The sequence below is a fragment of the Gobio gobio genome, assembly GCF_949357685.1.
Source record: "Gobio gobio genome assembly, chromosome: 1".
Lineage (NCBI taxonomy): Eukaryota > Metazoa > Chordata > Actinopteri > Cypriniformes > Gobionidae > Gobio > Gobio gobio.
This window is the reverse complement of record NC_137097.1, coordinates 60,077,828-60,104,791: the sequence shown is the minus strand read 5'-3', so window position 1 is coordinate 60,104,791 and position 26,964 is coordinate 60,077,828. Positions and strand designations below refer to the sequence as shown.

Here is a 26,964-nt window from a genome sequence, read left to right as displayed (position 1 = left end):
ACTAAGCACAGATCATTTAGCAGCATTTTCCACGGTGTTCTCATTATAATGCTATGACAGATTGGCACTGCACATCTTGCACTAACCATTTAATGATCAGTGATTCCAGACATCACTGCAGTGCACGCCTCTTCACTTTATTTCGCCGCGGTCATGAGGCGTGCTGTATAACGCCAACCAATCAGACCTCCGGTACCGCGCAAAACGACGCAATAACCAATAAAAAAAGAGACAAATATATTTTTTTTCAGGGCGATCATCGTTCTCATGATCGATGATCGCTGTCACGTTCGAGTACTCGATTACTCGACCACTGTTGCCCATCCCTAGGTCTAACATTAGTATTGAGGTAAGAAATACTAAAGACATTTAATAAGAAATCAAATGTAAATTAATATTGGTCTTCCCTGAATAAATTAAATTAGATTAATACTTACACTTAAGGTTGCAAAAGTTAGTCATTCAAGAGCAGTGAGTGTCATAAAGGTTCATCAAACAACACAAGACAAAGAGAAACTCAAGAGACAGCAGCAGTTTATTCGACAGCTGTCACTTTAAGAGCGAACACGGTTACGGTTACAGTTGCACAAACGTTCACTCGCGAGTCACGACGGGGTTTACGTGCATACTCGTCAAGACGGTAATTTAGTACATACATTTGTGTGTATCTGACCATTTCAGCGCAATTTGTACTCGCAAGCTTTTTGTGAGATGGCCTGTGTGTGTGTGTCTCTCTCCAGACCGTGCGCACGAGTGCGGTTTGAACACTGGCAAGACTTAAAAATAAATGCAAATGATAAACTTTAGTGACGATGCGACACTGCCTCGATTGTGCAAAGTGGCAAATCCTGTGTCAACTGTGCAGCTCGATTTTAGTGCACATGCGATGCGCTGATGTGAAGCCATTTGATTTTGTATTTACTGGTAGTACTGGCATGTTTGACAACCAGATTATGCATTTATACAGGTGATAAATTGTTGGGGTGGTAAGTACTGATTGGGTTCTGTAATAATTTTGCATAAATTATGTGTAGGAAAAACACATAATTAGCTTAGTCAACATAGTTTTGCCTGAAGCATACCGTTCAAAAGTATTTGTGAAAGAAGTCTCTTGCTCACCAAGGCTGCATTTATTTGATCAAAGATAAGGTTAAAACTGTAATGTATATTACAAATGTTTTCTTTTTTAATGTATTTTAAAATGCATAACGTGTTCACCTACACATTTAGGCATAGTTTTTGACTTCGTACATCCACAAAAAATCTCCTTGACACAGTTTGGTTAAAAGTAATTGCAAAAAACTGAAGTTAGTTAACAGATGCCATTTGCTTATATATTTGGTTATTTTAATGAAATGCAATGACGTTTATAAGACTTATGTGACTTATGTGTCCAAGTGTCTAGACACTGTCTTAGGTTCAGTGTATATGTTCACGTGATGATGAGAATCACTTCTCTTTCCACTAGAAGCTAGAAGGAACTAGATCATGCAAGAATGAGTGGATTACTTTAGACTCAGCAGTTGCAAGCTGACAGCCAACGTGATACTCAGTTCCTGCTTATCTTCTGGCTTTTTTTAAAATGACAAATCAGTCACAGAGATGTTTAAAGTCGCTCAAAAAAGCAGCTGAGATGGAGAGCTGAGGTGAAGTCAGAGAATTCCTTGCTTCTGGTTCAGAAAGCCTAGATAGACTGTCAGCTGTTTGAAAATGTGTTTCACCGAGCCAACAGGATTGGAAGAATGTCTTAAAACAGCATGGCAGGAGCAGTCTTAAGCACAAGAGACTCAGATGATGCAAAGATTTTCTGTTTTTACAGTTGTGCCCCGTCAAATGCCATTGACATCAGGTGCATATAGCATTACGGATAACACATGAACTGCCTTGAAGCTCATCTGCATGAATCGCGAGGAAGGTCTGACCCCTAGCCACTAGATTTTATTTTATCATTTGTGACAAGTGCCCTTTTGCAGCACCGAGTAGTCATGCATTCTTAATTTTTCTGTTAGCAATTCAATCATTTAAATGTGAATGTTTTTTTTTTTCTCCAGAATTTCGACTATTATTTGGATTGTTTTAGGCACATTGACACTTGTTTTTGCTGATAATATTACATTTTATGGCCGAAAAACACATTTGAGTTTTCCAATACGTTGAAGGGATAGTTCACTCAAAAATGAAAATTAGCCCGTGATTTACTCACCCTCAAGCCATCCTAGATGTATATGACATCCTTCTTTCAGGCGAATACAATCTGAGTTATATTAAAATGTCCTGGCTCTTCAAAGCATTATAATGGCAGTGAATGGCAGCCCAAAATTTGAAGTCCAAAAAAGTGTATCCATCCATTATAAAAGTATAATCCACACGGCTCCGGGGGGTTAATAAAGCCCTTCTGAAGCGAATTGATGGGTTTTTGTAAGAAAAATATCCATATTTAACACGTTATAAAGTAAAATATCTAGCTCCTTCCAGACCGCCTTCATTTTGAACTACGAGAGGCGTCACACTTCTTTGTAAGTTGAATACAGAAGGCAGTCCATCGGAAGATAGATATGTTACTTTATTACAACATGTTAAATATGGATATTTTTCTTACAAAAACCCATTGATTCACTTCAGAAGGCCTTTATTAACCCCCCCGGAGCCGTGTGGATTACTTTTATAATGGATGGATACACTTTTTTGGGGCTTCAAATTTTGGACTGCCATTATAATGCTTAGATTAGCCAGGGCATTTTTGAGTGAACTATCCCGTTAAGCGTACAAACATTTAAATGGTTTAATTGAAATAACTCCCTATATTCTTTCACAGACTTCTTAATTTTACTGATAGGACCAACCATTCACTAATTTTATTGCTTGAAGAAAATCTTTTTGACTTCCTCTAATCATGCAAATTTTAAATTGACAGGACGCTCAAGCAGCTTGAACTAGCAGCCTGTTCTCTGTAGCATTTGTCTTGGAGTCAAAGCACGTATAGTGAATGATAACAGACAGCACAGCTGAGGATGGGAGAGAGCGGGGGAGAGAGAGATAGAGAGAGGGGACACCTGCTGTTCATTGAATGGCGCTTGTTCACAGGATTGGAATTAACTAGAGATGTCATCTCGGTTGGCCACTAGTTTGGGGTTAAGCTCACTCCTGATGCCCCTGTTGGGGTTTCCTTGATGCGCTTATCTGTGAACTTTGTCCTACTTTTAATTTCAGCTCAGTATTTGTACTGTCTGTTTCTATTAAAAAGAACAAAGGCAGGCTTTTTAGTTTAAAATCATTATTTATTGATGCTGCTGCCTAAATATTCAGTTGTTGGACTGCAGGGTGAGATGACAGGTTATTAATGTTGCTCTGCAGAAGAAATGTGAAGTTTCAAGCTTATGCAATAAATGCATGTACTGAAGATAGTTTGGGTCATGAGTCTTAGGCACATTTAATATAGGAGTTACTGCTCTTACAGTGGTGTGGGTCTGTGTGTAAATGCCATATAATATGTATTTTTATTTGGTTGTAGCTGTATCTTCAATGAACCTTTGGGAAAATAAAATTCACATAACGTTTTTTTATTGCATTAACAACATTACTGTAGTTGTGCTTGCTTAGTCATTAATTATTTTGAATAATTTTAAAATTATTATTTTTTAAACCTTTCACTGTAAGTACAGATAATGAATAATGTCTCTTATGCTCACCAAGGCTGTATTTATTTGATCAAAAATACAGTAAAATAGTCATTTGTGAAATATTATTACAATATAAAAAAGGGCTGTTTTATTTTATTTTTTCAAAATGTAATTAATTCCTGTGATATCAAAGCTGGATTCTGATGATGAATATAAAGTTTAAAAAAAACAGCATTTGTTAAAAATATCTTTTTTTTTGTAACATTTATGTTTGATCAAATTAATTTTTCCTTGCAAAATAAAAATAAAAATTCTTTCAAAAGGAAAAAAAAAAATCTTACTAGCCCCAAACTTTTGAATGGCAGTGTACCTAAATTCATGTCAATAGTATTTATTTTTTTTGAAGCTAAAAAAAGAAAATTAAAATGAATTTAGACATCACAACATGATGTTAAATTCATTCTGAGTTTTGTTAAAAATTACTAGTAAGTTGTAATTGTAATAATAAAATGTCAAATTAATAGTATTAATAAAGATGTAAATGTATAACAGTAATTAATTAAATGAATAGGCCCAATTAAATGTTAAGTATAACGACTGATAACAATAAATAAAAAATATCTTAAATATATATATACTCTTAAATCTTTGGGGCCACCATTCCGTGGACTGAATCAATGTCTAATATTCTAGTTGAACCTCACCCTTTCCCATCCTCAAACAATTGTCATTGGCCATCAGTGGGTATTGCATTGAGAAAAGCATGTCTCGCATGTTTACAAAGGCCAGGACTGTGGGAGTTTGAGAAGTGCTTCTCACGAATTGTCGTGGATGAAAGCCAAGCTGTGAAGGGGGGGAGGTCCATTCAGCTGGATGATGGATGAGACTGGAGCTCTGGGTTTGTTTGGGTGAGGACAGACCTGCCAGCGGATGAGGAGGGCACACAAGGCTAACTTGAGTGTGCCACCACTGGGTTGTCTGCCACAAGTTGATTAGCCTAAGGTAGTTTGGGAAATCTCATATAGTAAGGTATACGATTTCCATCCAGAGTTGGGAGTGAGTATGTGAACAATTTAAGAGTAAACAGACTTGGTGTAATTTAATTTTGACTTGAAAGAGGTGGTATTTTCATATTTAGTCTAAAATCAAACCATGTTAGACCATGTGTTTACTTACAGCTTTCTAAGTTGATTTTGTTGGAGTCTAAGTGTTGAATTGAAACAAACAACGCCAATATAGGAGCTTTAAAAGTATACCAGTTTAAATCCATAGACAAGGTTTATTTTTCTGAATATGTTTACTTGCAGCTTAAGGACAGGTTATTAATATAACCTTATATTCAGAGATTCTACTGGAAATTTGTCCACCCAGATTCTACTCCGGTCTGTAAGAAATTGGGTTTTATCCCATCCCGACCACATCGAGAGTGTCATGATGGCTGAACCTCACAAACCTTCTTCTAGCAAAACCAAACGTTTCTTCTTGATGAAATTGACCTATTGGTAAGCCTCTCCCCTCGAACGCAGATGAGCCAATGGCAGTTGAGTATCAGTTGCCCGGGGACCGGAACTCCAGCATCTTTAAGTTTCAGCGCCATAGAGAAACATTGGAAGATCCAACGATTTCATCAGTTTGATGGTGTTTATGCTACAAAAATGGTAAAACGATGTGCCTGAGTTGAGTTACAAAAGATATCAAGCCAAGGCACTCGGGTTTATGAAAAATATAAAAAGCCTTTAATTAATTGTGGCTTAGGCATTAAAAACATGTAGAAAAACCCGCACACTAACGCGTTGCGGCTAATAAGCCTTCATCAGGGTGCCTGAGGTACTTTAACACTTATTCCAGGTATCCTGAGAGGATGGGCAATGGAATTTATTTTATTCCATTTCCTAAACCCAAACAAGACAGAGGAGCAGACTAGTGCATGATTGTTCATATGTGGTACCCAACAGGTTCACATGGTGTATTTATCCAATGATGTGGTCGTGGGTATCCTGGTTCCCTGAAGGCTAATTTATACTTCTGCGTCGAGTGTATGCCGTAGGCTGTAGGTGTTTCTCAATGTCAAGGATCCTTCCTCTGCAGGACTGGTCCTTCCAAGTCACTTCCTTCAGAGGCTAGGCGAGGCTCCTCTTTAGCATTCGGAGAACACGTAAACGGAACAGGCTAGCAAGAATTCTGGCTTCCGAGGATCCTTCCTTGACATTGAGAAACGCCTTGTGTGTTGCACACGTACCTACGACGTACCCTGACATGCATCTCTCCAAAAATGTAACAACGCGTCAATTCTACGCAGACTGCAAGCGCTGTGATTGGTCTGCCAGAACCCCTCCCTCAGGTCAATAAAAAAATAAAAAAATCTGCGATAGAACTAGGAGTGTGTGTCCAGAAATAGTTTCATGCTTACATCTGCTATATAACACTATTTTGTAGTCCAGAGATTATTTATATTAGTGAATAAATACATAGATCTGCTGTAAGTGCTTAATGGTCTAGGGGAATCATTTCTGTTACGCGAGCCAGAGGTTCTGGGTTCTAATCCACCATTGTATATGAGCTGAAAAATTTACAATGTACACAAAAAGGCCTATTTCTCTCAAATCTTGTTCACAAATCTGTCTAAATCTGTGTTAGTGAGCACTTCTCCTTTGCCGAGATAAGTTCAGATGTGATAATTGGCATTTGTTTTCCGAAATATGTGCTGTACGCGGTAGACCAATCACAACAGACAGCGCCATCTGACCAATCAGAGCTCAGTAGCAGGTGAGAAGGAGGGATTTAGAGAGACGGAGTCGACTTATTCTCAAAGTCGTTTGAGAATCATTGAACACTGGTGATGTGCAATGTACATTATGAGAAAATGAAACTGTTTTTGACCTTTGATGCATGTAAACCTGTTGTTGGAGATCTCCAAAACTAAATTAGGAAACGTTAAAATGGAGCTTTAAAATCATTTTTATATCCCACTTGAATTCTCCTCGACGAGAGGTGGTCCTTCTGTGTCCAAAATTTATCAAAAACATCTTGGGACAAGATTTTCACACTGACAGCTGTCCTTGTAAGACAGTACTCACCTTTTGTACCTTATTTGCCCCTAAAGCAGACATGTCCAGTCCTGGTCCTCGAGGGTCAATGGCCTGCAGAGTTATGCTCCAATTTGCCCTAAATACCTGCCTGGAAGATTCTAGTAATCCTGAAGACCTTGGTTACCTTGAAGCCAAATTCTGCAGGACAGTGGCCCTCCAGGAACAGGATTGGACACCTCTGCCATAAAGGGTGTGTATTATTACCTAAAGTGTACATATTGGTACATAAAGTGTACACATTACTACCTTATTAGTACATACTAGAACCTTTTGAAAGGGTGCCACCCCATTGACAGCTTTTGTACCATTATTTATTTTTCTGAGAGTGTGTGTGCCAGTCATTAATATTTTTGGCCAGTTTTGTCAGAAGAGAAGGATTGTAAAGTTTGTGAATTTTGTTAACTAGTGTTCCTAGAGTTAGAATTTTACTTCCAAGTTAACAGACGTGGACTGAAAAAATAACAGGTTTGACAGTTTTAACCACAGTTTTTTTTTTTTTAAACATCAGAGTATAGTTATTAATTTGCCTTGTAGTGGTAATGTGGGTTTGAGCACGGCTTGAAGTGAAAAACAAAACCCCTACATGCTTTCCCACACCCACTCCCCAGGCTGGCTGTGGGGGAGGTTGGAGAAATTCGTGACTGGCCTCTTCTTGTCGTGCGGGGAGCACTGGAAACATTTCCAATTTTGATAATTGTAGCGCTGGTGGTTGTTGAATCCTTCTAGCGTGTCCTTCTCAGGGATGTCGTTGGGGGCACAGGAAGCGAGAACAGGGATGCTGCTAATCTGTTTTGTCAGCGTGTTTGCATGGTGCGACACAGACTGACGAGGCCGTCCTGTCGTCAGGCCAGGCAGGAAACACAAGCTGTCTCTCATTGTGGCTTACTGCCAATAAATTCATCACGTGATTGGCAAGTTATGAAGGATTTGTGAGGGAAGCCATTCATGGAACAGTGTAAACACAATCCTATTTGAAATATTAATGTCTCTGCTTTGGTTTGACTCCAAATCTGATCTGCGTGGCTGTTTCTTTTTGAGTTTACATTTACAGTTAGGTGTTAACTACTGACTTCCTGTATGTGTGTGGGAAGGTTTACTGCCTACAGTCTGCCTTCAAAGGCTGAAATGCTTTTAGCATCCACTCTGAAAGTGATTCTAACTCCTCCCCAGATTACTCTTGGTTTCCTAAAGAAATCTCTGACCCAGATTTGGCCCCTTGCTGCTCCGACTGCTAATGAAAAGAGCTTCACTCTTTTCCATGACAATGTTGAATCTATATTGCTCCCTGAGGAAAATTAAATCAGTTGAAAGCAATGCTTTGGGATATCAACATGTACATTTTGGGATTTAAAAAGAAAAATCTTGTTGTGCTTAGTGTAAAGATTAGCTTGAATATGAAATTAAACTACTTTGCTTTTTCAGAAGGAACAAATATCTCTTCCAATGAGATGCTAGTTTGTCATTTAAATATGATTTCCTGCTATATCATTTCATGCATAAACTCAAGCATATTTACTTTGTGTTGAATTTTAATCTGTGTTAAGCATTGTGGATATCTTTTTTTCTACCCACTATTAAATTATGTAAACCTTTAAAATATGAATGTGATTTGTATTTTAGTTTTCACTTTCCATAGACTGGCTGTCCATTGAATAGTCACAAGTGGTTTATAAGATCTTTTAGACTTATTATTTTGCATGAATAAAATGTGCACCTTGCATGGTTTCTATTACCCTGAACCAAACCACCCATAAAGATGCTTTTTTTTTGGAAACTAAATGATCTTTCAAAACCTGTAGCTTAAGATTCTATTTTGTTTTTGAAGCCACACATTTTTATAATACAAAAATGTCATTTCACGTGGCAGTTGTGACATTTTCCAATGTCATTTCCTAATATAAGTGACATTCACTCAAAAGCTTAAGGCTGAACTGTCCTAGACTCTTATCGTAGGCTGTTTTAGAAGGTCTTGCGCTTCAGTCTCTGCCAGACTGAATGAAACCGTCTTTGTGTTTGACTGCTCTCTGCCACATTCATTCAAAGAACTATATCCACCATTTCCTATAGGAGAATCAAGCCCTTTCATAGGTGGCTCTGAAATGAAGATTAGGTCAATAACGATTCATTGTCACTTGATAAAGCCGGATTTAGTTTTTTTCACTGATCTTCTGAAGTTCTGAATCACATCTCAATGAGTGATTGTTTATAGTGTCCCATAGAGAAGAGATGGATGGATGGACATGTGTTTCCACAGTTATTAACATTGTGAATCTAGCTAAGTTTTTATATTAAAATTTTTCAAAATATGTATGTTCATTTTATGGATGCCGTTAAAGATGGCAATCGATCATTGGCCAGGAATAGTGTTGCAAAGGGGCTGAACATTTCTGTTAAATTTCCAGAAACTTTCCAAAAAATCCTAGAAAGTTTCTAGAAACTTTGCAACCCATCATCCATCAGCGATCATTGGCCAGGCCCAGGAAACATGTAGTCTCCACATTTTTTTGTCCACGAGCATAATCTGACACAGTGATTATCATAACAGACAAAAGTATCATGTAGCAGGGCTCAACGCTCAGGATTTTTTCTACTGGCCCAGTTGGGCCCCACCACAAAAAAAGTAATAAATAAATAAATTGTTATATACCTCACATAATCACATTTGCTTAAGACATAACGATTACATTTACGAAGATACTCAAGAAGATGGCCAATTTGACATAATTTTGTCTGAATATGTCCGTTCAAACTTGGGGAGATGTGACCCTTTACATGCACTTTGAATGTGTGTTGTTGTGTAGGCATGTGCCGGTATCAAATTTTCATGTTGCGATTAATTGCTGAAGCTTTTATCACGGTATACGGTATTATCACAATATTGCAATTTGTTGCAAAAAAAGTGTTGTCATACTATAACAGGTTTAATAACTTTCTTATAACAAAAAGAGCCAAACATTTAAATACAATAAAGCAATACACAAAAATGTATAAAGTGAACAAATATTTAAAACAGATTAAAGTGCTAAAGAATTATAAAGAACAATAGTTAACACTTTACAATAAGGTCTCACTAGTTAATGCATTAACATTAACAAAGAGCGAATAACTACATTTTTACCGTTATTATTCTTTGATAATGTTAGTTAAAAAAAGCAACTGTTAGTGTTAGCTCAGGTCCATTAAATAATAACTACAACTTTTGATTTTAATAAGGTGTTATTGCTGAAATTTACATTTAACTAAGATTAATACATGCTTTAGAAGTGTTTTTTATTGTCCGTTTGTTAATGAATGAACTAATGTTAAATAATGGAGCCTTATTGAAAAGTGTGTGACTGAACAACAATCCAAACATATTCAAACAATATCTAGGGCATGTCATTTAGTCCAGATTAAAATATAAAATGTTTAAGTTTGAAAATGAATAGCCTTAAGACTTCAAGTATTAAGTATTTAGTTATGTGATGAGCGCACATCGTTTTGTTTACGAGGGTTACCTGGGAAACGGCTGCATTTCTGCTGTTCCGTCAGCGCCCTCTGCTGTCAGAGAGTGAATGTGTGTCTCCTTCACTCGTTCCGCCATGTGCGCTGCTCATGCACGTTGGGTTTGTTTACATCAGTGCGCGTTCCTCTTTGACATGTTGTTCATTTTAAACGGTTGATGGGTAAAGTATTCTTAAAATGCATTCTAAAAATCCGAATAAATCGTAATAAATAATTATTCACGGTATTTTGTGCCCACGATAACAATATTGTGCATGTTCATTATTGCGGTATATCGTATCACCGTATACCGGCACATGTCTAGTGTTGTGCACACATAAATTATTACACAGCACGCAAGTACCAAACTAAGAGTACTTTCGCGTCTACTTGGGCTTGAATATTAAAGTTGGCAAGGCTTGAAAAAACGCGCAAATGATCAACTTCCATGAAGAAGCAGCACTGGTACGATCGGGCAAGTGACAGTTCCGTCAACTGGCCCGAGTATCTTTCACGCTGGCCCCGGGCCATCGAGCAGTCCTTATTGCCAAGTCCTGAGTCTGAACCTGACATAAGGAAGTGATGGCAAATTTGACATCTCTCTTCTGAGCACTGTGATCAATCGCTCTATATATATTTTTTCCTGTTTTGGAAAATCATAGTCATTTTTATTGGAGTAAACGAAAATGCAAATATTATATTTGTCATAGTTGGGTGAACTTCTATAGTAGTGAACGGAAAGTATGATGACTTCCGCTTCTGAAAAAAAAACACAAAAAAAAACAGGGAAAAGGGTCCATTTAAAAATATATAATAATTTTAATGGGAAATGAATGGAAAAAAAGTCTCTTTGCTTAGTAGAGCACAGTGAGATTCCATGTATGGTGAAAATCTATTTTCTCTGAAACGTGACAAAATAAAGGGTGGTGCATATTTTGCAAATATCAGGAGGATGGCCTACAGCCAGGAGCACATTTCAGCACAGTGACCTTGTGTTTGAAATGCTGCTGTTGTTCTTGGGCAGTGGTATCGCTCAGCGGGCTCTTTCGCTGCGCCGTGTCCTGAATCAGCATATGGAAAGAGGAGATCCATTAAGATAATCTTCTGAAGATTACCGTCTGTTTAGAAAAGCTGAGTCTGGGTCTTTTCCTGTTAGCAGCAAAAGGAGAAACGTGGCAGGGTTGAAATCTCGGTAATTGCAGTGACCTCCTTGGCGCAAGTTCTCACAAGAAAACACGATCATGAGCAGTTGGCAAAAGCTAGCTGTGTTTCAAACCTCAGTCTAACCAGTGAGGAAGACTCTCAAAAACATGTAGATTGTGTTAAATTTACGTTTATGCACTTGGCAGCTGCATTTATTCAAAGCAGCTTGCTTGTATTCAGTGTACACATTTGATCAGTGTATGTATTCCCTAGGAATCAAACCCATGAAATTGGTGTTGCAAGAACCATCCTCTACTGTTTTTTTCTACTTTTTCTTATTTGAAACTAGTTTGAAACCAGTTCAGTAGATGATAAATTGACCTCCAAAACTCTTGTTTCTTCTACTAGTGCTGATTATTAATGCTGATTATAACATTGTATGTTTATAATGCCTCTGCATTCTGCCAGTACGCTAAGATTATCTCATTGGCGCAAAGGCTGTTAATTGCGTTCTCCAAACACATTGTCAGAGGTTGTCAGCTACGCCATTCTGGTAAGGGCTGTTATTCTTTGTAAATGAGAGTATTTAAGCACTGATTAATCATATCAAAGTGCTTACTGGCCATTCTCCCAGATGGTGTTGGCACAGATTTCCTCATCCTGAGTCGTCATATCACCCATCATCATCATCATTCACACCTCATTTGTCTCAGATGAGTTCCTGCCACATATTACCTATTGTTGTATTGGATGGCTTTGGTTTGGAGTCTGACTTGAAATGTAACTTTGCTTTCCATAAGCACACTTTGTATTTCGATACCACAGCAACATCTACTAGCCTAACTAATAGAGTTCAAACATTATTAAAGGCAAATGAACAGTCAGTAAAAAAAAAGATAAAATACACAAATTAAAAGCATAGATAAATACGATATAAAAAGTTACAAATAAAGTAAGATCTAACTGTAGTGTGTTCGGTTACGGACATGTAGTAATTAGGCCGAAATGAAAAATAGCAGCGTATTCACTAGGGCTGTAATCAACCAAAGAAAATTGTGGTCGACTGAAGTCCTGAAATTTTAGACTAAAAATAGACTAAAAATGACGTTAGGAAAAAAAACGTTAAATTAATTAGCTGCGCACTGTGCTCAGTAGGCCTACCTACTTGGTAGCCTTGTTGTCTACCTAAATGAATAATAAATAAACATAAAAACTAGTAGGCTATTTGCAGTATATTAAATAGTTTTTTGACCTAATTATTTTGCACTGAAAAGAGTCTGACACACGAGTCTGTCGGCTCTGACAGCGTTGCATCACGTGCACCTGCGCAATATCATAGCCTATGACTTCTGAAAATATAGTAGGCTACTATGTTGTCAACTAGTGATATCATCACAAAAACTTTTGAGGAATATGCAACTTAATTTAGACCGTTGTTTTTGTCATACGTAGGCTATTATAATAACTGACAGACATCATTTCAGCCGCTCTCTGTGCAGCTCGAACATATAGGAGCTCAGCTCAGCTTCGCGGCTGAGACACGAATAGACTATTAACTTAAAGCTTTTACTCTTAAACATAAAAGGCACGTCCACTTTAATAAAAGGAAAATGTATTAAACAAGCCAGATCAAGAGCAGAAACGAAATAAAGTGCATAACTGAAAAATAAAGCATAGGCTCAAAACTAATACAAACAGTGGGCTGGGCACAGCGCACCGCGCATTAGGCTCCAAATAAAAAAATAAACAATAAAGTGCCGAAATCCAATAAATAATACTAGAAATAAATTTGCAGTTTGCACAATAATAAAAGGGACGGGGCAACTCAAAACAGACGGGACCACCTAACACAGACGAGTTAGCTTACCGTTTTTAGGTGATATGACCTGTTTGTTGTCGAGCTGTGATATGCAAACTGTTGCTTGCAAAATTTGCATTTGACTTTTTTCCCATTTTCTATTTTTAAAAAAATGCTGCCACACTGCCGATGTCTTTGTTGACATGGTAGAAGAGGACTGACGGAAAACGCTCACAATTAAATAAATAATAAGCTTATACAGCAAAGTAGTGTACTTCAATCTGTCGCTCTTCTCCAGTGGGTTGGGCTAATCCAAAAAAAGTAAAAACAAGGGGGTGTTCTGAAGACAGACTGTTACCTGTGAAACAGGGGTCCTCTGAAAACACCCCCATTAGCAATTAGTGCTTTCCACCTGATTAAATGAATGCGGCAAGAAATCGACCAATCAGAATTTTGGTTGAGCCAGAACGTATTGACTAAAAATCGACTAATCGACTGGGAGATTACAGCCCTAGTATTTACTGTATAAATTAAATATAGATTTATCTTTATCAAATCAGTTTTTTTTGTTTGATTAACATTAATGGCATAGACAGCAGCAGGTATTTTATAGGTTGCTGTCACTTTAAGAGTGAATGCACGGATCCAATATACAGATACACATCCAATTCAACTGGTTACATTCACTTAAGACTAGAGCTGAACGATTAATTGCATTTGCGATAATATCGCGATATGATATAATGCGATTTCCTAACCGCAAAGGCTGCGATTACAGTCTGGTCACGTGACACGCGAGAGTAAAGTCTGCAGAAGAAGCATCAACTTGACACGTTACACATATATCATATGCCTGGCCTAAAAGAAAAAAAAACTGTTTGTGTTTGATCTATCTAATATTGTGTTGTTCATACTATAGGCTACTATAATCTCTCCAATGATTCTGGATCGATTCTGAGCTTAGATTTTAACTGCAGGTGCGCGGTGGCGCTGCGTGTGTTTTAGAAACACCCGTATTCTGATTGCTTCCATTATATCTCTCTCTCTCACACACATACACACAATCACGCACGAACCATAAAATAATATTTCATAACGTTCGGAAAGGTTGACGGCGCGAATTGCAATGACATTCGCAGGCTTCTTTGCACAGGATAAGCGCTGTGAGAAACTTTGCTTGATGTCAAGCTTACAGTGTGTTCTCGCCCGCCGGTATTTTCCTTACAAATGCTCAATGAAGTCTTCATTCATGTCGTTAGAAACTCACTGACAGAAGGCTTTCCATTTCAAATGTTCACGCGGCGCTTTGTGAAGAGTGCTTATGAGCACGCGTCTGTGCGCGTCTCAAAATGCTTTTATGACGCAAAATTAATGTAAACACCGTCAGTAATGTCTTAATGAATTAAACAGACAGGGCAAAAACATCTTAAATCTCAAAAGAGATCTGTGCATTAGTGTGAATGCAGGTCTCCCGCTGTCTATGATGATGTCATCGTTAATAATCAAACAACAGTAAAGCTGAGAAAGAGAAAAATCACTCACAGTTCAGACACTCTTAAATACTGAAAGCACTCTTTGTTCATTGCTTGTAATATGTTTTTTTGCTTCTCTTTATGATTTACTACTTTATGTTTTGCAGCTATATTAGTTTATATATTTAAAATTATTAACATGCAATTGTTTTAATTAAAATGTTATAATGTGTAGTTATTTTAAAAAGCTTATTACATATATCATCATAAAAAAATTATTAATATTAATCTTATTAATTTATTAAAAACTTAAAAAGGGAAAATTTCAAGAATTGTTTTGGAATCGGATCGTGACTCCCAGAATCGGAATTGGATTGTGAGGTACCAATTAAAGATTTCCACCATTACTATACAATGATGTACTGTTGAATAATACAGAAGATAAAGAGTTTAAAAAATAATCGCATATTAAATCGCAATCGCAATATTGGTTAAAAAGAATCGCAATTAGATTTTTTTCCAAAATCGGTCAGCCCTACTTAAGACACACATTACTGTGTTTACGAGAATACTTGCGGAGACTGGTATTTTTACATTTTTGTATGTATGTGTCCATTCAAGAGCTTGGGGATGAGGAATCGATTTGCTGTGCACTCAGATAACAGCAGGCGAGTACCGAATTGATGGTGAAACTTAGCAATTAATCCACGAAACGCATGCGTGCAGAGGATCATGGATAAACCACGATCCTGATCCGTTTAACCCCTAGTCAAGATGGTCAACTAATCATCCAACAACTGTTTTGTTGGTTAGTGATTTTTGACCAGGAAAGAGGTTCATGTGCCATCTTCTACTTATAAGAGATAGTTGTCGATAAAGTTGTCTCGGTTGGTTCGTTTATCCTAAATATGTATCTATTTGGTTATTCGCCTGTTGGCTTGAAAAGAATCATAAATATAACGTCCAGGTATCTGTTACCAGTCGGCATAACCTTAACTGTCTGTTTTTGAACTCTCACACAGTGAAAGATTCAGAGGGCCTCACAAAAGATTCATTTTTCTTGAAGTGCCACAGTGAATAGTGGACATTGTAGTTTGTAGACAAGTGGTTTTCACAGTCTATACAGCACAAGGCTTAATTGTGCTTCTAAAATTAGATCAGGGTTTAGGATTTGCCTGCAGGGACTGGGTTGTCTTGTTTTTTTGGCAACAATTTCCCATATTTCTCTATCACACATTAATGCAAGTCTGGAATGAAGTAATAGACACGTTCTGAAAATGTAATCTAAAGGTCTTGAATTTAAATCTAAGGGGTATTGATCTTTTGAACTTTCTGCAATAGCCAAAGACCCATCAGCTGGTCGACCTTTGTGACCGATCCTTGGTTTTGAGGGTAGAGAGTATGTTAACTGAGGTAACCTAATTACCTTTGCTTATGTCTAGTAAAGTAGAGCTGTAAAAGCATACTTGTTGTTCTGTTGCATTATCCCAACTCAAATTTTAACTGTAAAGTGTTGTAATTGATATAATTATAATAGCATTTTTTCCATTTAATTATGAGTCAGACTTTTATCAGTCTGGTGCACATTTCCAGGCTGCAAACAGTCCACTTAATCTGGAAAAGACAGAATGACTGACATGTAAAATGACCAGCCAGTGTCCGGAATCCTCCGGATGGAGCTGAATTTAATGATGCCACAATAATAGACCAGTGTGCAATTTGGTAGCTCATTCAAATAGCTGCACATAGCAATGTCAGCGGCAAACCTATGAGTAGAAAATAGTTTGGGGATTGGTAGTATTTTTGTATGTGTTTTGTAGGATATCTTTTATGCTCACCATGGATGCATTTATTTAAAATAAAAATATTTGTAACATTATAAATGTCTTAACTGTCACTTTTAATTTATTTAAGAATTTTTTGCTGAAAAAAAATCCCTTCATCCAAACGTATCAAATATTGACCATTTCATGGACATAAGTCAAAATAGTTATAGATCTTGTTTACTTCTTAACAGCTGCCTAAATCTCTTTCATTTTCGATGACATAATTGTTAATCCACAACTTCCAGCAGCTAGTTCTTCCTCAGAAGGTCATTGTGGCGGTCTGGCACAATGTAAACACAACTTTGTTTCCTGGCAGTCTGATATACCTGTGCACTCTGACCCAAAAAATCACCGGACTCATCTGAGCTTAACCTCAAGGAATTACCTTGAGACAAACAATCAGGCTTTGTGTGTTAAAGTAAATGCCCTTTTAGCATTACAGACTGTGCTTTTAAGACCTGCTCACTTTTCCAGTCTGACTTGCTGGGCCCTTTTGAACTGACACAATGAATTTCCCAGCTCTCCTGTGATCACACACTGTGAGCTTGACGGACAACTTGGCACAAGTTGAAAGCCGTTTGGAAACTACTTGATTTGGGAGATTTGAAATGCTTACATGTGAAGAGAGGAGTTCAGTGAGTCCCTGCAGATTAACTGATTGGATACCAGGCCAAACCTGTCATGGGTGTCTCCATTTGACTGAAACCCCCTGTAATCAGGCACGACCAGAATTGGGTCAGTTTTTGAGGAATTTGAGTGCGGATGATCTTAAAGTGCTTAATCCCTGTGTGGTTGTCACAACAAGATTGTCAGAGTGAAGTGTGTGTCTTAACCGAGAATAGCTCTGACCTCATTATACACAAAACTTCCCCTGCAGGTTATTTGTCACGTGATTTGCAGCAGGAGACTCGGCTTTGAGCAACCCACACACCATTTTCAGTGTTAATAAAAAGGGAAGTGTTTCAAGGTGTCTATGAGTTGTATTAGTCACTAGCTGTGTCCCAATTCAAGGGCTGCATCCTTGGAAGGACGCATTTGAAGGCAATTGCGTCACCGCCACGTGATGAAGGCTGTCCCAAATCAAGTCTGGACCCTGCGAAGGCCGCATTCCAAGGCAGATTGAGTCACCGCGGCACGACAAAAGCTTCTGCAATTCAAAAGCGACTTTCAATAGTGGATACAACTGATGGATCCTTCGTGGCCTACCCTACCCCAGAATTCTTTGCGTGCCAGTGACGACATGATTTGTATAGACTGGTCTGCAATCCAGCGGCACCCGATCAGATTTCTTGCGGCGCAGGATTACATTTCCAGTGAAAGATGGTAGCGGTCGGTAACTCTGGTGTACTTTGGATGGGAGTGGCTGATCTGAAAAATCTAAGCACATGTCAGGACACAACAGCGCAACCGCGCTTGTACTTGAAGTGAACAAAACGTCCTGTAGTGGTGGCATTCACACAATTCCCATTTCCCTTCCCTGAGCAACCTAGCAATATAGCCTAATGTTTCCTTTAACAATTTTAACTTGCATACATTTTATTTCTCAACCATTCTCTCAAGAAGAGTCTACTGTCCACTGCGTTGTCTAACAGGTTTGCACGGCTGACTCAGTCGATGGCTGCAATGTCATAAAAATATAGGCTATGCCTCTATATAATCTAATATATAGTGGCATTAAATATTTTAACCATACATTATTTTACCTGGTTATGGTCCGGTCTCCCGTCGTCACAGGCTTTGAAGCATGTCAAAATTGTTCAACATTTTTTCAGGGTTGTAAAGACCTGGCAATTCTGTCCCTCGGACAGGCCTTTGAAGTCTGCAACCTTCGAATTAAGTGCACAGCCTTCAAATTGGGACACGGCTATATTCTGAACTCTAAAAGAGTCATAAAACTGAAATGAACAGCTGAAAATCAATCTAATACAAACTTGTTGGGGTGGGTTCAACAAATTAGGTCATTTATTTGTTGTAGCATATAGCTTTTTTACAGTTATGAACTAATATCAAGGCACACTATATAGAAATGTTTTTATTTCTGTTAAAACTTAGGTTGCCTGTATAATAAAGGGATTGCATTTTCATGATTTCTTGTTTTACAAAGCATAATGTAACATAAGTATGTTTAACAGTTGTGTAAATGTGTTGCGTTAACCTTTTCATTATTATTTGTTTTGGAGGGTAAAGCCTGAAGTATACCTGAGTTTTTTTCTTTATTTGCTATATCTACACTGAATAAGTGAACCGATACCAAACCTATTCGTCACGTTCAAATTCCGCCAAATTATCACCCTGACTTATAATACAATTAAACCGTACAATAAAATAGGCTACCTAACAATGAAAAAAATCAGAACAACATAATACATAAAACAAATGCTTTATTGAAAAAGAAAGGATTAAATAAATAGAAAAAAATGGCGTGGGAGAAAAGGTGGTGCTCGGCTTAACTGGTTGTAGAGTTACCCAAAAAGGGAGGCCATATCATATTGTCATTTGTGAGACAACGCTTCCCCGCCATTGGCAGAATTTTCTGGCTTTCCGGGGTTTTCACTGTTATGCGGTAGGGGGTGCTATTACGCATCTTCTGAAAGAGTAGAGAATCTCTCAATCAAAACCATAGATTGTAAAAAAAATAAAATAAAATGGATGACGCCCCTTCACTATCTTCTATTGGTGAAAAGTGAAGCAGGTGTGAAACAAACAGCTGTGTAAATGTATAAATTAAAGTTAAAGCTCCAATCTCCTCCCGGAAAAAATCTGTTGGTGCTGCAGTGAAAAAATTTTTGTTTGTTAAAAAACAAACACTTGACCTTACACCAGCCTGATAAAAACGACATAAAATGACAGAAAACATCTTAGGAAAAAATGTACTTGAAGTGTAATTTGATTGTTTAGTTTGTCTCGCGTCACATTAGAATACATGGAGGGGCGGGGGTTATGACCTATACTGGGACCAACCACCTGGCGGGCAATCGAGACACTTTTACTTCACTTTTCAGGATGTGTGCGGCAAGCTTGATCAAAACGCAGGGAAAAAAGGAGCAGAAACAAGCGATTAAAAGCATTGCCTATGCATGTTGTAGTCTTTGGAAAAGAACTTGATTTTCTCAGCTTTTTGTTTGAAATGTTTTTTTTATTTTTTTTATTAAACTTACCCAGTTTTCCATTCATTCTTTCATTTATTCATTATGCTAAAAATACATGAAACTAGAATAAAACAGGATGTTTGTTGTTGTTGTTTAAATTAAGCAGAGGCTATTATCTTTCTTTTGATATATTGCATGTTCAGATATTCATACAGAAAAATATTCTGGGGGTAATTCTTTTTGTTTTGAAAATGACCAAAAACTCTGGTGGCTGGCTTTTTTTTTTTTGTTGCTTTTTTTGCACAGCCGAGGAAAGATTTTAATTTAAAGGGTGACACATGTCTCCACTTTTAAATAAGACATCTTGATAATGAAGTTGTAAAGGCCAGAACCTTTTGCAGTCATTCTGGAAAGCAAATTTCAGATTCCAAAGATAGCTGACAGTGTTCTTAACTGAAGGATAAACCTTGATCCAAATCCACTTACCATACAGCTGCTGAACACATAGTATATCAAAGTATACTCTTATTTGATAGTGTGTGCAAACACGAGCGGTCGACTAGAATATTTAATCTTTGTCCAGTGTATTTCTCTCCAGATGATGTGACCGAAAAAATGTCTTTGTATTAATTTTAACTAGTTGCAAGGTGTCCCTTAACCCCCGCACAAGCACTCGTCGACGCGGGCATCTTTTGTTGTTGCTTCTCCCCTAGTTTGTTGTTGTGGCCCCACTTTATGTTAGGTGGCCTTAACTACTATGTACTTTGTTGTTGTTGTTGTAAAATTCAAGGCTCCCGCACGAGCTGAGCATACGTATTATGCATGGTTTGAATCCATCCATTTTTAACATTGTCTTCTCTTCTTCTCTTGTGCAGTCCATCCTGCTGGTGGGCAGTGTAGCTCTGGCATGCTTGGCTTTGGACCTCCTCTTCCTCCTCATCTACTCCTGCTGGCTGTGTTGTCGCCGTAAGAAGAGCGACGAGCAGCCGAATGCAGACTGCTGCTGCACCGCCTGGTGCGTCATCATCGCCACCCTCGTCTGCAGGTGAGTCTGAATGCATTTTTTCCTCTCATCGGCTCTGTCAGCGTCATATTCAGGCAGAAGATGATTCATGTAGTCACCGCTCACTTTTATAAAATTTCCCCCCAGCTGGAAAAACCCATTCTGCTTGTTGGAGTATAAAAGAAGTGTTGCATTATCTAAAGGGCTTCAGGGTTTCATTTCTGGAAGGGAAGTCTTTTCTGCACTAATCTCTGCAGTTCATTTGGAGCTTTCCCTAGGCTGCTGTGCTAGCTGCAGATGTGAGTTTAATTTCGAGATGAACCATTACTGAATTTCACCACCGATATCCAACTGTTCAGAATGATATCTGTTGATGCCGACTGTGGAGGTAGTCTGATGCATATTTGCACACAAAAATGAGCAGTTCGTGCTGAAATCAGCAGTTCTAATCTGATTGGCTGGCTTCATGCAACTTAAAGGACTAGCAGCACGTTGTTCAGTACATGTGTAAAGAAGACGGTTAAAAACTTGATATGGTTAGTGCTTTTGAAGAAGAGATCTAATCTCTGGATTTGCCAAAGTTTGCCAGGTTGATGGCATCAAAGTTTTAGTAGGAAGTGAAATACAACTCCATGAGCCATTAAATATGTTATTCAGGTAGCAGAACTCAAACCACTTTTTCCATAGCAGCACTTTTTGTTGTTACTTTATTTTTTGTTTTGTGTGGTTCTGAATTATGTTATCAACAAGAAACATTAGGAGTAGTGTTGTAAAAATATGATGATTTCGATATGTAACGATACTGAAATATCTGAAATGATAGCAATACTCCTTATCCTATAAAGTGATCTCTTCAGAATAATTTTTTGATTGCCTGGACTTTCAATAGATGGACAAAATATTATAATATTAAAAATATCTGATTGACAGTACATGCATTGTTTTTCCCTCGAAAAGGATATCGATTCTTTTCCAGGTATCGTAATGAAGTTAGAAATTCCAGTATTGTGACAACACTAATTAGGGGTGCATTGAATTTTTGGGGGTAGCAGAAATTTCAAAGTCTATTTTTTTTTTTCTTGGATACTAATAATTTTGTAATACTGTTAATTTGATCATTAGTAAATCTCAAAATGAATATACATTTTTCATTCTGTAAATTATAATGTTGTGACGTTAGTTACTTGTAGAATTTAAAACAATCAAGGTTTTATTTTTAAATTATTTAGGCAAAATAGTATGGAATTTTAGGTTACTCTTTATTTTAAGGTCCCCTTGTTATAGTGTAATTTAACAACATATACTTACCGTAGGATTTGGTTTAGGGTTAGTTAGTTGCATGTAACTATGCATACTTTACTGTTATTACTATAGTAACTACATGTAAAATGTGTTACAATGACACTGTAAAATTAAATGTTACCCGATTTTTAATACTGGCCATTTATCAGTTTTTTTTATTGGTGTTGGACATGTTAATATCAGTGCATCCCTACGAATGATAAAGTTATTATAATTGTCTTTGATGATTTTTATGTGACTTTACATGATCTTGTCAAGGTCTTTTAAATCTCATCGAAAGAAGAATTGAATTTTGAATGCAAATTGAGAAGAATGCACATTTGACTCCTTGAGAATCCCCTCTGGATCCCTCCACACACAAGTGTTGGATTGCTCGGATTAATCACAGGATGTCTATTGATTGGTTGGTAAAATTTGCTGAGGTGAAACATTGACTGTTTCATTGGCTATTCCTAATGTGTTGTGTCACTGATGGGAAAAAAAGCTGAGCTGCAGAATAAAGTGGGTGCATGAGAAAGTCATTAATTCAAATGCAACTTTCTCTCTGGGGGTGTTGCTATAATGCATTCCATCACAAAAAGTGTTTCTGCTGCCCTTCTGTGTCTTCTGAATCGACTGTAGGGCTGCTTTCTTCAAGTGCATTATAATCTATTACAATTCAAGATGTCAAGACGTTTCTTTGAGCAAATGCAAACCACTAGAAGGATTCATAAACAAACAGATTGAATTGGTAATGCTGGCTTTTGTTATGATGATGTTCGAAAGCGAAATGGACGGACAATGTGAATGAAAAGAATTTGGGGGGAAAGTTTAGGCTTGACTATTATCCGACCTGTTGCTATGGCAACGTCTTTCCCGGCAAGCGCCTAACTTGTGGACTCACAAAAAAGACCACCACCCTTTTCCACCACCACCCCCCCCCCACCACATCTTATGACCGCTGCTCATGTTTTTTCCATGTTAACGTGCGCTAGCTCTTCAGGGAGTCCGCCTGTGGTAGTGTCGGCATGAGAGAGGGCCTGCTGTGTGGTTTTATGGGTCTCTCTCCTTCAGTTCATGTTCTTAGCTGTCAGGCAAGATGGCAGGTGAGAACTTTATGGTCTATGAGTTACACACCAGGCACTAAATCCTGTCTTCAGTGCATGGTCCATAATTTCCAACTCGGAAGTTAGAGCTCAAAAACAAGGCAATAAGACACAAAGGAGTGTTGCTGTCTCTTAATATCTTCTTTAAAGCCACCATGGAAGCAAAATGGGCACTAATACTTACTTAAAGGGTTAGTTCACCCAAAAATGAAAATTAGACCATGATTTACTGACCCTCAAGTCATCCTAGGTGTATATGTCATTCTTCTTTCAGACGAATAAAATCGGTTATATTAAAAAAGTCCTGGCTAATCCAAGCTTTATAATGGCATTGAATGGTTATGTTGTTTTTGAAGTCAATAAAAGTGCATCTATCCATCATATAACTGCTCCACACGGCTCCGGGGAGTTAATAAAGGCCTTTTGAAGCGAAGTGGCGCATTTGTGTAAGAAAACTATCCATATTTAAAAATGTATAGACTAAAAATAACTAGCTTTCTTCCGGCGGTCAGTGGTACGCGAGGCGCTTGCGTTAAAAGAGTAACCCTTGAACCCTTGACGCATGCGTATTGACAAACGCAGAAGAAAGATAGAGCAGAGCAAAACGTGGCGTCCGGGGTTACTATTTTTTCGGGGTTACGAGTCGACTCGTGTACTGCTGACCGCCGGAAGAAAGCTAGTTATTTTAGTCTATAAAGTTTTAAATATGGATATTTTTCTTACACAAACGCGCCACTTTGCTTCAGAAGGCCTTTATTAACCCCCAACTTGAGGGTGAGCAAATCATGGGCTAATTTTCATTTTGTAACTAACTCAAATATGGTGAACTAATCCTTTAAAACACAATTACACAAAATAGAATAGGATAGAATATAATTGCTTTGTTTGCCTTTTTTTTGTTTTTTTTTGTTTGGTGTTTTCAGTTTTGTTTTGTTTTTGTGTTGTTTTGAGGGGGGGGGGGGTGTATTTCATGTGGGCCTAATTATTTAATCCATGAAGAGTTAGTCTCACACATCCTCTCACTTTCTCTACCTACTCACCAAGAGTGTCTCGCTCTGTCAGTCTCACACTCAATCCGTTCCCTTGCTATATCAGTTACCGAAACTCTTTTTCTGTTTTTCTCTCATGCTTACTGCTGTGAGTGTGCATGTAGAGCAAGCATCTTCCCTTCTGTGAAAGTCTATCAATGCACATCTGGTCCTGTGTGGAAGTAGAAATACAGAACACTTTCTCTGTCATCTTCACAGGCTCCCTGCTGATTTTTCCCCCCACGGGGAGGAAGATGAGCTCATTTTCAACACAAACACCATTAATAATCGTCACACCTGCGAGGGACATGACTCAGGATTTCTCATAACGTGATATTAATATTCTCATAATATGCGCCTGCAGTCAGTAATGCTATTAGGCGGGCTTTATTCTCCTTTTTATGAAACGTTACTTTTAAAGCTACTGACTCAAGTAAAGTTTTGTCTGGTGTTCTTCTCACTGTTTACAGTCCTGAAGACGATGGATTGACTGTGTGTGATGTGAAGCATTTCGTGTGGACGTTTGCAGAAATCTTGTCATACTGTCTGATCAAAAACTCTTATCTGTTCTATCTTCCTGAACACCAACGTTTTCGCAACACCATGTGAAATTTCCCATCAGCATGCCAGCATGATAACGGCACCATCAGAATTCCACTGAAAGCTCTGTAGATTTCCATTTAATTCTTTTGTATGTCATTCATGCAAATCTCCTTAACCCCCCAACTCTTGCGTATGAGTTTCAAGTGAAATTCACCATAGTTGAGTTTATTCTGCAAAACTATGCAGATATTCCTCCCCAATCAGCACATAAATGTGAAAAAAGTGCAGATTCTGTATGGACTACTCATCACTTATGCATGAGGAGGAAACAAGCTCATGGCGTCCGTCCAGTGGACAGTTTTGCTGTAGACCCTGTGGATCCAGACAGCCTATAGGAAAATACTGTTATAAGAAGCACTTGTTGTAACTTATGTCAAGGGATGTAGTATTAAATATGTCTGCTAAGTCTGTTTCTATTAATATAGAAATGTAGAGTTGTGCAATTTTTGGTCTTTATTGGAAGTATGTTGAGATCTCCTGAGAATTGCTGATGAACGAAGGCACATATTTTGAGAGCTTTACAAGAAATCTCAGTGGATGCATTTAAAGGAACACATGAGCGCTCAAATAGAAACCAGAAAGTACAAGAATGTTTTACAACGTGGTTAAGACATGCAATCCTCTGTCCAGCATCAATGATTCATGAGGACGCAGAGGAGTGAGCAGCATAAACAGCAGAATTTAAGTCATGTTATTGTAGCTTCATCTACTGCCCAATCTGTAATGTAGGTTAACACCTTTAAATGTTTCCTGTTTGTTGTGAGTAACATTTAGCGTCTGTGTTGCTCTTTTGTTGCTCCACATGAGTTATTTAGTCCAGATGAAATCCCTTCAAATGCACACTGTTCAATCAGAATTGATATAGTGGAGGCTTGCAGGTCAAAACACATGTATTTGCTGTGTTTTCTATGATTAAAGTTTGATCCCCACCTTTGTCAGATAGTTTGAATGTAATTGGTGTGAAACAGCCTGGAGGTCTCATTCCAGATGCACAGCACCCAAGTTTCATGCTTGGACTTCTGATATCTGTAGCTTCAGGCACATTTTAGGTGTAGCAATGCATGACTAAAGATTATGGAAATCCAGAGCAAGACTCTGAAACCTTTACAACGCTTATGCTAAGCAGCTCATGACTTGACATTGAAGCCACTTCAAAGGCTCTGATAGCATCACAGCAGCTCATTTGGTATATTCTGAAGGGCCTGAGACTGGATTATATAAGCTATGTCCATCCAACATTTTTATGCACTCATTATGATGGACCTCTCCAGCTCTACATCACTCTAAAATATACAAATTATTTAATTGTATAGCAGAATTCCCTTTTCAATTCTGATTCCCAAGCTCTTGATTCCAATTTTGATTTAAATTCGGATTAATTTGGGTATATTTCAATTATAATGTAAATTTTTCTTACATGCGAAAGATATTCTGTTTGTGCCAATTGTGTAAATTATATTGGGCAGTAGGGCTTGGCGATTGATTGAATGTTAGCAATGTTATGACGATATCTTTGCTGACAATATAAAATGAGGGAAAATAGTGAATACCGTAATAATGTTAAAAGTTTAGCTTATATGTGATCTGTGGATCATGTGTTTTTGCAGCATTTTAGCCAATCACAGACTTGTCTGTTGAGCGCATGAATGCAATGACCAATCAGACGTGTTTTAAGTTAGTGAGAATCCACTCAATATCCGCTCTAAGTGCTGGAGTTTTCAATCAATTTACCTGCCACTTGTTCTGTGTAATGTGTCTTTTTGTTATTCAAAGAACTGACTTTTTTGTTGGAAGATTGCACTTTTTGTAAAAAAAAATTTTTTTCCACTTTAAGTAAATTTGACTAGTGTTCATTTTGCAGTAAACTATTTGTTTGTACTTGGAAACTATAGCTGTTCTATTGAGATCATGTCTTTTTCATGGAGAACAAAAGAAATCCCCTTTTTACATTTTTCTAGAGCAATTTATATACACTATAAAAAGTATTGTACTTGGTGATTTGAGGTAGAGGTCTTCTCGGGTCTTAAAATCTGTACTCGACCAAATCACAGAACCTGTGCATGAATTCATTTTTAAAAGAAAAATTTGACCCATGACAAACCCGATAAAATTAGACCCGACTCCAACCCAACCCGAGTATTTATTTTGGAACCCGACTGGACAAGAACATAAACGGCATTGACGTTTGCACAGTCTGCAGCCCCGCAATCAGTCAGGAAACATCCCGGTTTCCTGCTGACTGATTTGGCCGCTGTGCCATTTACTTTAGTTTATTTATTTACTTATTTATTATCACTTTATCTTATTGCCTGCCCAAAGGATACAAGTTATTTCTGAGTGGATTGGAAAAATAAATGCGATAGCTCTCGATTAAAAAAAAAAAAAAAATGTACGCGCTGAAATGTCAATCACTGTAACCTCAT

The 26,964-nt window shown here is 37.8% G+C and overlaps 1 protein-coding gene across 3 annotated transcripts in view; it reads left to right on the top strand.

Annotated features, from left to right (window-relative positions):
- ttyh3a (tweety family member 3a) overlaps positions 1 to 26,964 on the top strand; it is an 82,855-nt gene that overhangs the window by 5,340 nt on the left and 50,551 nt on the right. For all 3 annotated transcript variants that reach the window (XR_013817215.1, XM_079825609.1, XM_079825608.1), the window contains exon 2: positions 20,396 to 20,565. Coding sequence is in view for 2 of the 3 variants with exons in the window: in XM_079825609.1 (XP_079681735.1) it covers positions 20,396 to 20,565 (170 nt within the window). In the remaining variant the exon portion in view is untranslated. The remainder of the gene's footprint in view (positions 1 to 20,395; positions 20,566 to 26,964) is intronic.